Consider the following 13,293-nt stretch of genomic DNA (forward strand, 5'->3'; position numbering starts at 1 on the left):
TCAATCCCTTCACTAAATTGGTAATCAAAGTTTCATTTTTGTTGATTTTTTTTATGCATTTTGAACCAATATCGATGATTTTAGGGTTGATTTGTTTATCTTGAATTGCATATATATATATATATATATATATATATATATAAGCATAAGAAAGGGCAAAGTTGAGCACGGGATCGAAGAAAAAAATTCATTAAAAACGTAGAGGATAAGCAGCGACTCATAAATTACTGTATTAATGATGGTTTAATTTTATTTTTTAGGCGAATGTCGTCCAACGTGAAGATCCATAATCACGGATCAATCTTTACGATATGTATTATCCCGCGTTTGTAATCGATATATTATTCCTGTGTTTTTAATCCTGGTGGTTTACGAAGATGAGTTCATGAATTAGTGTATTTTGCTGTCAACTTTCAATTCCAGTATAAAGTAAGCCTAAGATTCTGTCATTTTAAAGTTTGAGTAATAATTATTTTGTTAATAATTCGATCCTTCCAATGTCATTTCATCACCTGGGTTTTCAAAATTATTTGCTCCATTCGATTAGTCAAAATTTTGAATTTATCTTCGTCCATAAATACTACAAATGAGATTTACAACTTTGTGGCTCACTTTGAGGTCTGATGTACTCATATTTAGTCCAGTTGTTGAAATGTAATCTTAAAACATCTTAGTTCTCTGTATGACATCAATTATCTTATTACTTTGGTTGATGTGAAATTTGGCATATTATAATATGTTTTATGTTATGTTGGTTCTTGAATCATGAAATTTCAGCATCTGATCATGTTTGTTGTCCTCATCCTATTCATGGTTGAAATCACCGAGTTGCTTGAAGTATGATGTATAGAGTTTCTCATTTTCAGTTATCGAGGAAGGCTTGATGTCGTAAAGGGTTAGCACGGGGAGTTGTACAAGATACAGAAGGTTCAAATAATGCAACAAAAGATATCATACCATCGTCTCTCATTGTGAAATAGTTGATTGTAACAATTGAGTTCGTATGTTCCTGGTTAGAAACTAGAGCTTATTTATTTTCATTTTGTCTGAGTAGGTTTTGGCAATTGAGTAAAAATGATCCTGTTAGAGTCTAGAGCTTATTATTTTCATTTTGTCTATCGATGGTTGTCTATGTTGTTAAACACACATTGCGAGGCCTGAAAATCGACGCTTTATTTGTGATCAAGAACATACTACTTTAATCTCAAACTAGATCAAATTCATTTGAACTCATGAAATTGCTATTTCAAAGGTCATATGTTTCAATATCTTGAATGATGAACCATGTAAAGAGTTGCCTGGAGAAATATTTGCAGGAACACGAGTTTATGAAGTTTGGTTATGCTTGGTACATGTGATGACCAAAAATTAATGGTGGTATTTTGAAATAACAAAGACACAAATGTAAATATAAAATTCAAAATTCTAATCCCATAAGATTTTACATAGAAAGATATATAGAAAAGACTAGTTATCCCATCTAAAAATTAAATAGAAACAAAAATCTTATCTTTTAGCTAAAAAAAAGTAAATAAATCAACAGAAAGTATTCATTAACTCTCTCGAATCACACACACCAAATAGAATCGCGATTTTGTGTGTGCGATCGACCTCTCGATTCTTGATTGTGAGTTGGAACTGTGAGGAATTTTGAAGCCGTGACTTTGTTTACTTTCGACTTGATGATTTCAGGTCTTTGTCTTTTAATTTCGTTTTTGTGGATTTTGTTGATGTAAAGAACGACAACTCGTTCAATTATGAATAGATCTGTTCTGTTCCAAAATATAATATCATATGCAACAGTATACCCACTCCTCTATCGTCTGGACTTTGTCACGTGGTCTCCCGTGATGGTGCAACAGGACCAACTCATCAACCCATCGGAAAATTTACAGGAGTTTCAATACTTTGTCATAATCGATTTTGAAGCAACTTGTGACAAAGTATTGAGTCGTCAAGAGATCATAGAGTTCCCATCTGTAATAGTCAAGGGCTCCACTGGACAGCTTGAAGCTTGCTTTCATACATACGTTCGACCGACGGGCAACCAGATCCTGAGTGATTTCTGTGAGAATTTGACAGGCATCCAGCAAATTCAGGTATATATATATATATATATTAATTCATGAGTTTCTTTTAATTTGTTTACACACTTCATGAAATTATTTTCATTATCTGGGGAATACTACATACACTCCGATCCGCCTATAATCCTAATTAATAATAGGAAGATATTGCTTCAATTTTATATTTTTTTTTTGTATATGTTTTGTTCACGGATCTTATATATATAGGTGGACATCGGAATTACACTGAGTGAAGCTCTCCTTAGACATGATAAGTGGCTTGAAAGCCAAATTTGATGTGGTGACATCCATCCAACTGGGATTGCCAAGTGATGTTGCAATCCGAATGTAGTTATAAAAAAATTACAAAGCCTTCATATTTCAATCAGCACGTTGATGATATATGTTGGACATATATATATATTTATAAATTTATACTTGCTTGGGCAGATGGATAAACTTTGAGGGTTCCTTTTTATGAGATATTTGGTGGGGAAAGGTGCAGTTTGAAAGAGGCAGTGGAGAAATGTGGCCTCACATGGCAAGGTCGTGCACATATATATATAGAATGATCTATTATGCACCATGTGATTTTCGCGCGAATATATCAGATGTTCACGTAAACATTTAATTTTTTTAGATGTTCGCGTAAATATCATGCGGTGCTAACGAAATTCTTGCACTAGAGATGTTCGCGCGAACATCTAAGAAATGCAATAATCAATTAGTAATTAATAAATTAAAAAAATGAAAAAAAATGTTACATTTTTTGCAAAATCATACAATTTCAAATTTGAAATATGAATAATCATCACTGTTTAATTGTATAACATGTAAAAAAAAAAAACTTGATGATCTACCTACCTATGAAGCAATGGATGTTTGCAATAAATTTTCGTGTTTAGAATAATTTGTTTGCAGTGCCACAGAAAGAAAAAAGATAAAATTAAAAAAAGTTAGTGGGATGCGAGAACGTGTGGTGATTTAACCCAGTTGTAACAAAAATTTTGCCATAAAATCCCACAATCAATTTTTTTATATAATTTTTTACAATTAATTAAAATATATAAAAATTAATATGAATACTAATTTAAAAATAATGGAAGATCGTCTGAAGGTGGGGCCTTATCGCCCGACCCCACTACCTCAGGGCCGCTGCCCACTGCGGTTTGGACGATGCGAAGAACACGGCGCGTTTACTTGACTTGCTCATGGACATTGCCATTGGTTCTAAATTCTCCATCACCAACTCACTCACCGGTACTAGCTCCCTCCATAGGTGCATGATCCTTATGCAAGGAAGCCGAAGCTGCTTCAACCAGAGAATTCGAGGCAATCAGAAGCTCGGAAAATTCTTCATTGTTAGCAGTACGTAGATTGCATCAGGAGTTCATAAACCGTGGTTAGTTTGGAAATTTTCATTTTTTTGCTAGATCTATAATAAGTTTTTTGTTTTTCTCCTTTGTTGCCAGATGTTATGAATCCATTCCCTAAAAAAGGAAAATAATAATAATAAAACTGAAAAAAAAATTGATAACAGAACATTTGAAAATAATTTGATGACAGGGAGTTGAGAAGATGCTATAATATAAATGCTGATCCTTACAGCCTTGGGTTTATTTGTGTCGCTAAATAATGTTTGAGATCATACACTTGTTGCATAGTGTGGGATTCATGATCTGTTGTGCTTGAACGTTAATTCGGAAATTTGAGTTTTTGAATTGACTTAGGTTTTATTATGGATCAACTATTTTACACGAATTATGCATTTGTTGGATCGAGAAGTTTGATCTGGATGCTCTACAAAAATTAGAAAATTGAATTTCATTGTGACTGTCTTCTATTATATTCACTTGAGAAAAAAAAAACACCAAAAACAGAACTGTGTAGCTGCAGGTATAAAAACAAAAAAATGATAGTTGGAAAAAGCTACCCAAATTAAAAAAATCTTGGAAAAAGCTACCTCAAAAAGATCCAATGGAATGTCTTCTTGGTGTGTGAGCTTCAATCTAAAAATTTGTGGAAAAAGCTACCTAAAAAATACAAAGAATATTTTTTTAGTGTGTGAGCTACCAAATTAAAAAAATCTTTGAAAAAGCTACTTAAAAAAGACCCAATGAAATGTCTTCTCAGTGTGTGAGCTACCAATCTAAAAAACAAATAAAAATAAAAGTGTAATATTTATATTACATAAGGGTAATTTTGAAAATTGATAATATTGTGTCTAAAAGGGAGATTCTTTATATATAGGGAGAGATATATATCATTAACTAAAATAATTTATTTTTTTAGTAATTACGTTTTGACGAAAAACTACTATTTTTAATAAAAATTCTGTTTATATATATATATATATATATATATATATTTTGATATGATTAATAATTTTATTTATGTCTTGGGGATTATGGTTTTCCCTTTATTTTATGAATCTTCCTAATGAAACACTTGTCGACTCCAAGCAGGGTGTAAATCCACACCCTTTTATTATTAATCGAGTTACGAGTAGCAAAGAATTCTATATATTATTATACCCTCAGTTTTAAGATAAAGTTTCGAGTTAAAAAAAATAAATAAATAATTCCTAATGTGAGCTTTTTCTCCAATAAATTTAATTTCATGACATTTTACTTCAACTTTGTTAAGGGTAAATTATTGTTTTTAGGACAAATTAAATTAAGAATATCATACTATTTTATTAGTTATTACTTATTACAGTACACTTTATTTTATAACTATCTTTTTAAAGTGAGTTTAATTAATTATTTTCAATTAATTGATGAAAGGTAGAATGAATTTACAAATATATCTTAATTTAATTTCTTAGTAAAAGCAAAATAATTTAAAAAAATTAGTTATTTTACATGACCTCTTATTTTCTTAATTTTTTAGCGAGTTTATGTTTTCTTATTATTAAAATAACACTCATTTCGTGTACTTATATTTAAATTAATGGACAGCTGATTTATAATGAAAAGTTTTCGATTCGTTATGGTTTATGGAAAATTACAAATACGTAATAATATAATAATAATTGTACTAAAAAAAATAATAATAATAATTATTATTATTATATAATATCTGCACAACCTATTTATATACCAAATCTTACAATACAAAAATTAATACATAAAAATTTCACGAATATTAAATATAAAATTTCATAATAAAATAGTAAAATTTAACTGTAAATATCGTTCTTTATAAATCGTATTTTAACTTTTGCATTTCACATGTATATATATCTTAGGCCTATACCAATCGCCTTCCTCACAGCCACAGCGGCGGCCAAAGTGACTCGGGTACACACCCAAAGTCCAAACGAATCCAAGAAAGTGAAGAAGAAAAGGCAGTGAATTGAGATCGTCAACTTCGCTTTCTTCATGCTTTCAGATATCACTATATCCTCACCCACCGCTTTTCTTCATCACAAATCAAAATCAAAATTGCCTCGTCTTTCCACTCACAAGATCAGATTTTTTCAAGTCCATTTTGCAGAACCCTTGAATATTTCCATGGCTAAGAGTCTTCCTTCATCAGTGACTTCACTGAAATGCGGCCTAAGTGAAGAGATTGAGAATCAAAAACCAATCTTTGATCCTCACAAAATTGACTCCAAGTTGGTTGAGGAAATGGCTTATGATGCTCTGGTCTGGAGTTCTCTTCGTGGGCTTCTTGTCGGGGACAGGAATTCAAAGGTTGAGATTGAGCATTATCCTTTTTTTCGTTTACTTGAACTCGTAGAAGTTATCTTTTAAAAATTGTTTATACTGCCATTAATTGGTATTAATCCGGGCAAAACGTTTTTCTTCCGATTTCCCAGTCTTTTGGTGAAATTTTTGCAGTGAATTGTGAACTAGTATCTGATCGTCTTGCTTTTAGGTGTAAAGTTTAATCATTGGTGCCTGGTATTTTTAGCTGATTTAGTTCAATGCCCCTATATGTTTCTTATTAAATTTCGCTTTGAAGGCGGAGACTCGAATATGGAAACGTCTTTTAGTTTAATTCTTAGCTGAATCGAAAGTTGGTTTTAGTTATTATGTTTATGAACCTGCAGAGATCAGGAACGGTTCCCGGTGTCGGCCTGGTTCATGCTCCAATATCTTTGCTGCCTCTGCCATTTCCTGAAAGCTGCTGGAAACAAGCTTGTGAAGTTGCTCCGATTTTCAATGTACTCATTGACCGTGTGAGCATGGATGGGAAATTCCTACAGGATTCACTCTCTAGGTTGAAGCATTCCTCTCTAAGTGAAACATTTCTTCGTGTATCCATCCATTCATTCACCATTTACCGACAGCTGATGGATGAATCAAATGCATATTTTGTGTTGTGGATTGCCATAATGTTTTAAGTGATTGTGTGCCCTAATTGACCCCTAACATACTTTTGTTAAATTTTGGATGAATCGAGTAATGCAAAATTTGATCTTTTATGTGTTTCTTTTTGCATTTCTTTTTTTTTTTTTACAGTCGCACTAATTGCATCGCTCACCTTTTCTTTCTAGAACCAAAAAAGTCGATGCTTTTACATCAAGACTCCTGGATATTCATGCCACGATGTTAGATGCCAACAAGATAGAGGTATCTTCTTGTTTGGATTTACGTCATCCGAAAACTAGGTTTGTTATAACTTAAAATGATATTTGTTTAGAATTATGTTACTGTTTTAGATTGCAAACTTTGTGGAAAAGAAGATTGAGGTAAATTGTTCTATTCAAAAAGTAGAGAGTAGAAACTAATCCAACAGAGTTATTATTCTTCTTTGACCTGACATTAGTTAGTTGGAAAAAAGAATTACTCTATTAAAGATTGTACATTAACATTCTCAGTTCTTTCAAATGGTTTCTGCTAGTTGGAAAGAATTACTCTATTAAAGATTGTACATTACATTCTCACTTCTCAGTTCATTCAAATTCTTTCTGCTATTTTAGTTTTAATTTCTTTGGTTAAGTTCAAATAAGTTATAATGTAAAGAAGTTAAATGGTTACTGATAACTTGCCTAAATGTTATTTTCGTGTCGCAAATTTATAAACTGCTAATTTTTTTCCTTTTGTCCATTCGAGTAATAGCCTTATTTAATTTTTTCAGAACTTATGTTTCCTTATCCATGATGCCACCATAGGAACAGTAAGCAATGAAAACCCCTGGTGTTGTGGAAGTACTATTAGAACTCGAACATCAAGTGAACTTAAAATTTAAAATGTCTATCCTCAACTTATATTTGGTGAACATAAACTAATTTTTGAATCATGTATATTTAAATTGCATACAGAAACTAATTTTTCCTTGCACTTTATTAAAATATTCATAGCTCACAGCTCAACTTTATTTTGTCTATCTTATTGCAATCTCTAAACTAATTTTGATTATATCTCTTACTGGCCTTAAATGAAGTAGATGGTATTTTTCTTCTATTTTGTTGGAAAGGGTACTGATGTTTAGATACTTTATATTTAGGATATACGTCTAGGACTACATCGTTCAGACTATATGCTGGACGAGCAAACGAATTTACTTCTCCAAATAGAGCTCAACACAATTTCATCTTCCTTTCCTGGACTGAGCTGTCTTGTTAGTGAACTTCACAGGTTATTCAGGAGATTTTCTTATTTCCTTCATTTGTATTAGATAATATTCTTATTTTATTTATGTGCCGTCATTTTCCATCATTTCATGTTTTATGACTTGTTCCTTTCCATCATATTATTCACATTAACGTTTATTGCATATTTGCATCTAAAAGATTACTCCTGAAGCATTTTAATTCCATTTAAGTAAGCTCAAGGCTGTCTAAAGTAATACTTGAAATTTTTTGGTTCTTTCTTGAGCTAGAATATGGAACAAAAATATTTATTCTTATCCTCTAAACGTGCTTCTTCCAATAGGACTTTATTATTATTTCCAGGTAATTTCATTGTAGGCATCTAAAATATTGTGATGTAGCAGAAAATAATAAAACCTTTGATATATAACATAAAGAGTGGAATCTTGTGGAATCTTTGAAATAATTGAAAGTTTAGGATTATTTGGATCCTCTACAGTCCTGTGGTACATTTTAGATTCTAATGGGTTTAAACAAACTGTCGTCAGTTTTTTTTGTTACGGTTTGATAGTACTAAAGTGCATCTAGGTTGTCAGTTTTGCAGTTTTTGGATTCTGTTACAAAAATAAGGGTTTCCGTGTCTTGAGAAAAAGGTTGGGTGCAGTAATAGGAAAGATAGCACTGATCCATTATTGCCTATTTTGTATTGGAAAATGTTGCCCTTGTATTTTTAGTTAGTTATCTGGGTTATCTATTACCCAAAAATTATTCACAATTCAAACTAGGTGAATATAAAGAAGGGTATTGTTATTTTCAGGAGTCTGCTCCATAAGTTCAAGCAGCACCTTGCATTAGATCCTGGAAGGATTCCACAAAACGATGCGGTTGGTCAGTTTGCTGAGGCACTGGCTAAAGCTTGGATGGAGTATAATAACCCAAGGTTGGTTAACTTATAATATGTTGTTTCTCTCCCTGAATTTTCTTTCCAACATCTTAATTAACATGATATTCAGTGCTGTAGTTATGGTCGTGGTTCAAACTGAAGAACGGAACATGTATGATCAACATTGGCTTTGCACAGTATTAAAGGAACGATATCCGTTTTCGTGCCGTGAATACTGAATTTACCCATTTACAACATTTTTATGTATTGTCATCGTCTTTTTCATTACTTTTTCGTGAGATTTCTTCCAGAGATAAATCCTTAGCTAGATAATACATATCATGTTGGAAGCATTAGAAAGACATTGGCGGAGATTGATGCACAAGGAAAGCTTCTGCCAGATGGAACACTTATTGTGTAAGCTTTAAATAAGACTTAAATATTACCTCAAAGTTCGTAGCTTGTCTACTTGAACCTTAAGAGCTACACTCGTAGGGATGGTGAATCAGTTGCAGTGGTTTACTTTAGAGCCGGCTATGCTCCAACTGATTATCCTTCAGAATCGGTGAATTGACTTGTTTTTTGCTCTGTGTTTCCCTTTTAGAATCAGTGAACTTACCAGTTTTCATTCTAGTCGCCTGATTTAAAGTTCTTATGTAGGAATGGAAAGCTCGTTTACTGATGGAACAATCATCGGCAGTCAAATGTCCTTCAATTTCTTATCATTTGGCTGGCACTAAGAAGATTCAACAAGAGCTGGCTAAACCCAGTATACTCGAACGGTTATACATATACAACAGTTTTGTAAATGCAAAATATTAGTAAATATATTAATAGCAAGGGTTTTGGTTCCTCGGTATGAATTGTGTTATTTTCTTTTGAGTTTCAAGTTTATTCAAGCTGTGACCTTGTATTTTGAATCAATGGCAAGAAAGAGTTCACAATACTTTCGTGGGTGTGCTCAAATCTTTACAACATGTACCTTCAAGGCGTTCTCAGATTAGTTTCTCTGTTTCCTAGCAGGTTTCTTGAAAGCAAAGAGGATATCGCGAAAGTAAGAAAATGCTTTGCTGGCTTGTGGAGTCTAGAAGACTCGAACATTATCAAGGATGCAATCGAGAGACCTGGATCTTACGTCATGAAGCCCCAACGGGAAGGAGGAGGTCCGAGTCCAGACTTGGTTAGCGAGACTAATGCAAATTATTGCTATAATCATTGACGATTTTTGAACTTTCCAATTTAGGCAACAATATATATGGCGCTGATTTGAAGTTGGCACTCGAAAGAATGGACAAGGTACGTAACGAGGAAAGTGCAGCCTATATTCTTATGCAGAGGATTTTTCCAGCCATTTCTCCTGCAATTCTAATGCGAGATGGCGTTTCTTTTAAAGATAACGTTGTATCAGAACTTGGGGTGTATGCAGCGTATTTAAGGTGACAAATCTAGCAATGATGTCTGCAGAAAAGAACAATCAAATGAGTATATAACTTGAAAATTTCCGCAGGAACAAGGATAAAGTTATCATGAACGAGCATTCTGGTTACTTGATGCGAACGAAGGTCTCATCTTCAAACGAGGGTGGCGTTGCAGCTGGTTTTGCTGTTTTGGACAGCGTTTATTTAGTTTGAGTGGTGAGTTCTGGTGCTTACAGGATACAGTGGGTAGTTTTTGACATTGGTTAGCAACTTAAAGTAAGGCTCATTGATTCTGAACTTGGTTTAGGCCGATGGTACTGCAAACGAATTGATCCAACTCGGGAGCTTTTCAAGGAACGTTGTATATATTATTTTATCCGTATTTGAAATTAACAATCCAAAAGTCGAGTTCGAGCATGTTTCAATATATTTTGGACCCTGGATTATTTTAATCTGGTTGTGAAGTTTAAAATTGGAGAAAATTTACTTAATCTTGGAGCTCAAATCAATAATGACCTCCAAACAGATACAAGTAAATTCACGATCACTTTTTTAAGCATTTCCAAACATTTCCGAATTCGATGATAAACACAGCGACTTTTGCCTTGTATTTGCAAATTCCATAAATTGTGATATTAAGTTTATAAATTAGAAAAAACAGTGGGAGATCCAAAAAAGGCGAAATATTGTGAAGTAAATTGCTCGGTCCTCCAAGTAAAATAAATCCATTAAACACATACAATAAACATCAAAGTTAAGGAACTAAAACAAGCATCAAACATATTCAAGAATCCACACCACATTCTAACCTACTCCTATGTACTGTTTTCTGTCATTAAATTTTCATTTATTCGGTTTCCTTTGAATTTTCTTTCATGCATCAATAAATCAAAACAAGAAATGGCCTATATCAAAATCTTAATAAACCTATGTATATTGTAACGTGTATATACAACTCATGCATTTATTTTTTTTTTTGAGATCCAAGAATAAGCAATGAAGTTGATTTGAATCGAATCAATCGATCAGGCTGGCATAAGATTTGTCTTCAAAATGGCCTTTTGAGATTCTTGAAATCCAAAGAATCGACGCATTCCACGCTGTTTCTATGTAGATTCAATATCTTCAAAAGATCAGTCACCTTCTCCTTTGTTGTTTCATTGCAACCAACCTGCAAAAGCAGCAGCAACTTCTGGAAAGCGCCTACTTGAAGAGCTTCAAGCAATACAGTCCCTTCTCCACTTTCATCATCCTTTCCCAATCTCCATAGAATCGAAACGGAAAAGTCCGTCGCCAAATCCGAAACACGCAACAATTTCTTCACCAGAAGTGGCACTGTTAGAACATTTTCACACGCCTTGTTTCTCCCCTCCCTATCACTACAAATCCCATCCAAGACTCCCAAAGCCTTCTCACATATGCTTCTTTCGGAATCCACAAGAATCTCAAGAAGAATTTGAACCAACCCCAGTTCAAGAAATCTTGATATGATAGCTTTCTTGTCTGAATTTAGCTGAGCTGATGTTAGTATATAGTACATTGCTAACAGGCTTGCTTTTGTTGTGGTGACGCAAATGGGCTCTTTGATCAACTTCATTAATGCATCTAAAACCCCTTCAATCTTCACCAAATCCTCAACCATTTCACGACCATTGCAAGAAAGTATCACTTTTAAGGCTAACACCGCATTTCTTTGACCAGACAAACTCCCAAATCTCAAGAACCACACGATGGAATGCAAGGATTCATCTGTGGACAGATTTGCCTTTGTCTCCTCATCAAGAGACGATGATAACGACATCGTCAGCACGGACAAGATTTCTTCATATAATGCAACGTGTTCATTGATAGAATCCCTCTTGGATAAGGCCTCAAACGCAGCAGATAAAACCCTCCCCGTCCCATTCGAGACAAGACATCTCTTGTTTCTATCACTCTCTTTAGCCAAAAGCTTGATTCTTGACACCAAACCAAGGCAAGATTCATCATCATTTCTTCGCACCGCATCCTCCACTTTGGATAGAATCTCCAAAACTTCATGAGAAGTTATAGGAATTCTAGGAGTTGGAATCCTTTCCACCCCATAAGACCTATTCTCCACACACCAATCTTGAATGATCTTCCTTATGGCATGATTAGGTATAGGCTCGAGATATCTCAAGACCCTCTTAGTGATGGGACACGTAACATTGCCCCCCTCGATCCACTTCTCGATGCTCTCCCTATCGTATGTTATCCCAGTCGACAACGTCACCGGATCTTTCATCAAGTCGAGTGAAATCGGGCAACGAAAATGGCTCGGTATCGCTAGCTCCATGTTATAACCATTATCTTCCTCCTCCAAACTTTGCTTCTTCGTTGCACGACGTGCAGCTATACGCCTTCTCCATGTCGAAATCATTAGTAAATTAAACAAGATAAAAGATTGAGAACAAACGTGTATGTATTGATCAAGAATATATATATGTAGTAATTTTTAACGAGCGATTTCAAGTTTGTTAAGTTTTGCTTTCTTTTTGGGAACTTGAGATGGTACATATATATATATATATATATATATTGTTGCATGTGCTTTATGTGTTATTGAGACGCGGTAAGAATTTCAAAACATAGGAAGAAATATTAAACAATAGCTTTAAAAAAAAGGCGTAAAATATAAAATCAAGAAACGTTCAACACCGGCTTGTAAGTGTGTGCATAGGGAAAAATGTTGGGAAGAGATTTGAATATTGACCATTGAATATTTGGTAAGTTCGGGGGAAAAAGAACATAAACTATATATAAGAAGAATAACACATTTGAATCAAAGGGTTTGACCCGAATCCGTCAATGGGCCCGTTGGGACTGACCGACTCCCATATTCATGCGCGGTGGCGTGTGAATTACAAGACTCCAAGGGACAAAACGTGTTTCCATATTTTGAAACTCCCTGATTTGTTTACATGCATATACTGTTGTCAACGGGTCGGGTGCCCCAGAGTTTTCATACGGGTCGGGTCTTGAAATACTCATGGTGATTTGGTGGTGGAACATTATTTGGTTGATATTGAAGTAATTGGTTGGCTTATTAATTAATAACATGTGTAATCTCAAGTATACATTACTGATATGGCCCAAACTTGCCCCATCTTTAAACTAGATTTTCAGCTAAACCCCACATTTATTAATTTAATTTCAATTATTGTGATGGGGCCTAGCCTATGAAAGCATCCACAAAAAAAATTATTAAAATTAAAGCTCAAAACATTGATTTTTATTCTATTATTATATTATTGTAGTAAAGATAATTTAATTAATTAACTTTCAATTAATTTGTGAAGTTTGAGATAAAATTACGATTATATTCTAATTTTAGTTTCAACAAAACCAAAATTATTAGATAAA

The 13,293-nt window shown here is 33.6% G+C and overlaps 2 protein-coding genes across 5 annotated transcripts; one reads left to right on the forward strand and one right to left on the reverse strand.

Moving 5' to 3' along the window:
* The first annotated feature begins 3,311 nt into the window (after positions 1-3,311).
* On the forward strand, positions 3,312-10,361 carry LOC140881751 (glutathione synthetase, chloroplastic). Of its 4 annotated transcripts, none has more exons than XM_073287302.1 (14): positions 3,312-3,468; positions 5,317-5,764; positions 6,124-6,293; positions 6,571-6,646; positions 7,524-7,654; positions 8,426-8,548; positions 8,622-8,702; positions 8,828-8,908; positions 8,987-9,056; positions 9,152-9,273; positions 9,515-9,654; positions 9,735-9,927; positions 9,999-10,125; positions 10,217-10,361. In XM_073287302.1, exons 2-13 carry the CDS (start codon positions 5,450-5,452, stop codon positions 10,120-10,122), a joined length of 1,626 nt encoding a protein of 541 aa, XP_073143403.1. In that variant the 5' UTR covers positions 3,312-3,468; positions 5,317-5,449; the 3' UTR covers positions 10,123-10,125; positions 10,217-10,361. The 4 variants fall into 4 exon arrangements, with proteins under 4 accessions (XP_073143403.1, XP_073143404.1, XP_073143401.1 ...); XM_073287303.1 differs by lacking the exon at positions 10,217-10,361 and having other exon boundaries at positions 9,735-9,787; positions 9,885-9,927; positions 9,999-10,137; XM_073287300.1 differs by having other exon boundaries at positions 9,999-10,361.
* Positions 10,362-10,618: 257 nt separating this feature from the next.
* LOC140882337 (U-box domain-containing protein 20-like) lies at positions 10,619-12,623 on the reverse strand. The gene has a single exon (XM_073288283.1). The coding sequence runs from the start codon at positions 12,308-12,310 to the stop codon at positions 10,958-10,960; it is 1,353 nt and encodes a 450-aa protein (XP_073144384.1). The 5' UTR covers positions 12,311-12,623; the 3' UTR covers positions 10,619-10,957.
* Between the last annotated feature and the right edge of the window lie 670 nt (positions 12,624-13,293).

This window comes from Henckelia pumila, chromosome 2 (assembly GCF_033568475.1).
Source record: "Henckelia pumila isolate YLH828 chromosome 2, ASM3356847v2, whole genome shotgun sequence".
Taxonomy (NCBI): domain Eukaryota; kingdom Viridiplantae; phylum Streptophyta; class Magnoliopsida; order Lamiales; family Gesneriaceae; genus Henckelia; species Henckelia pumila.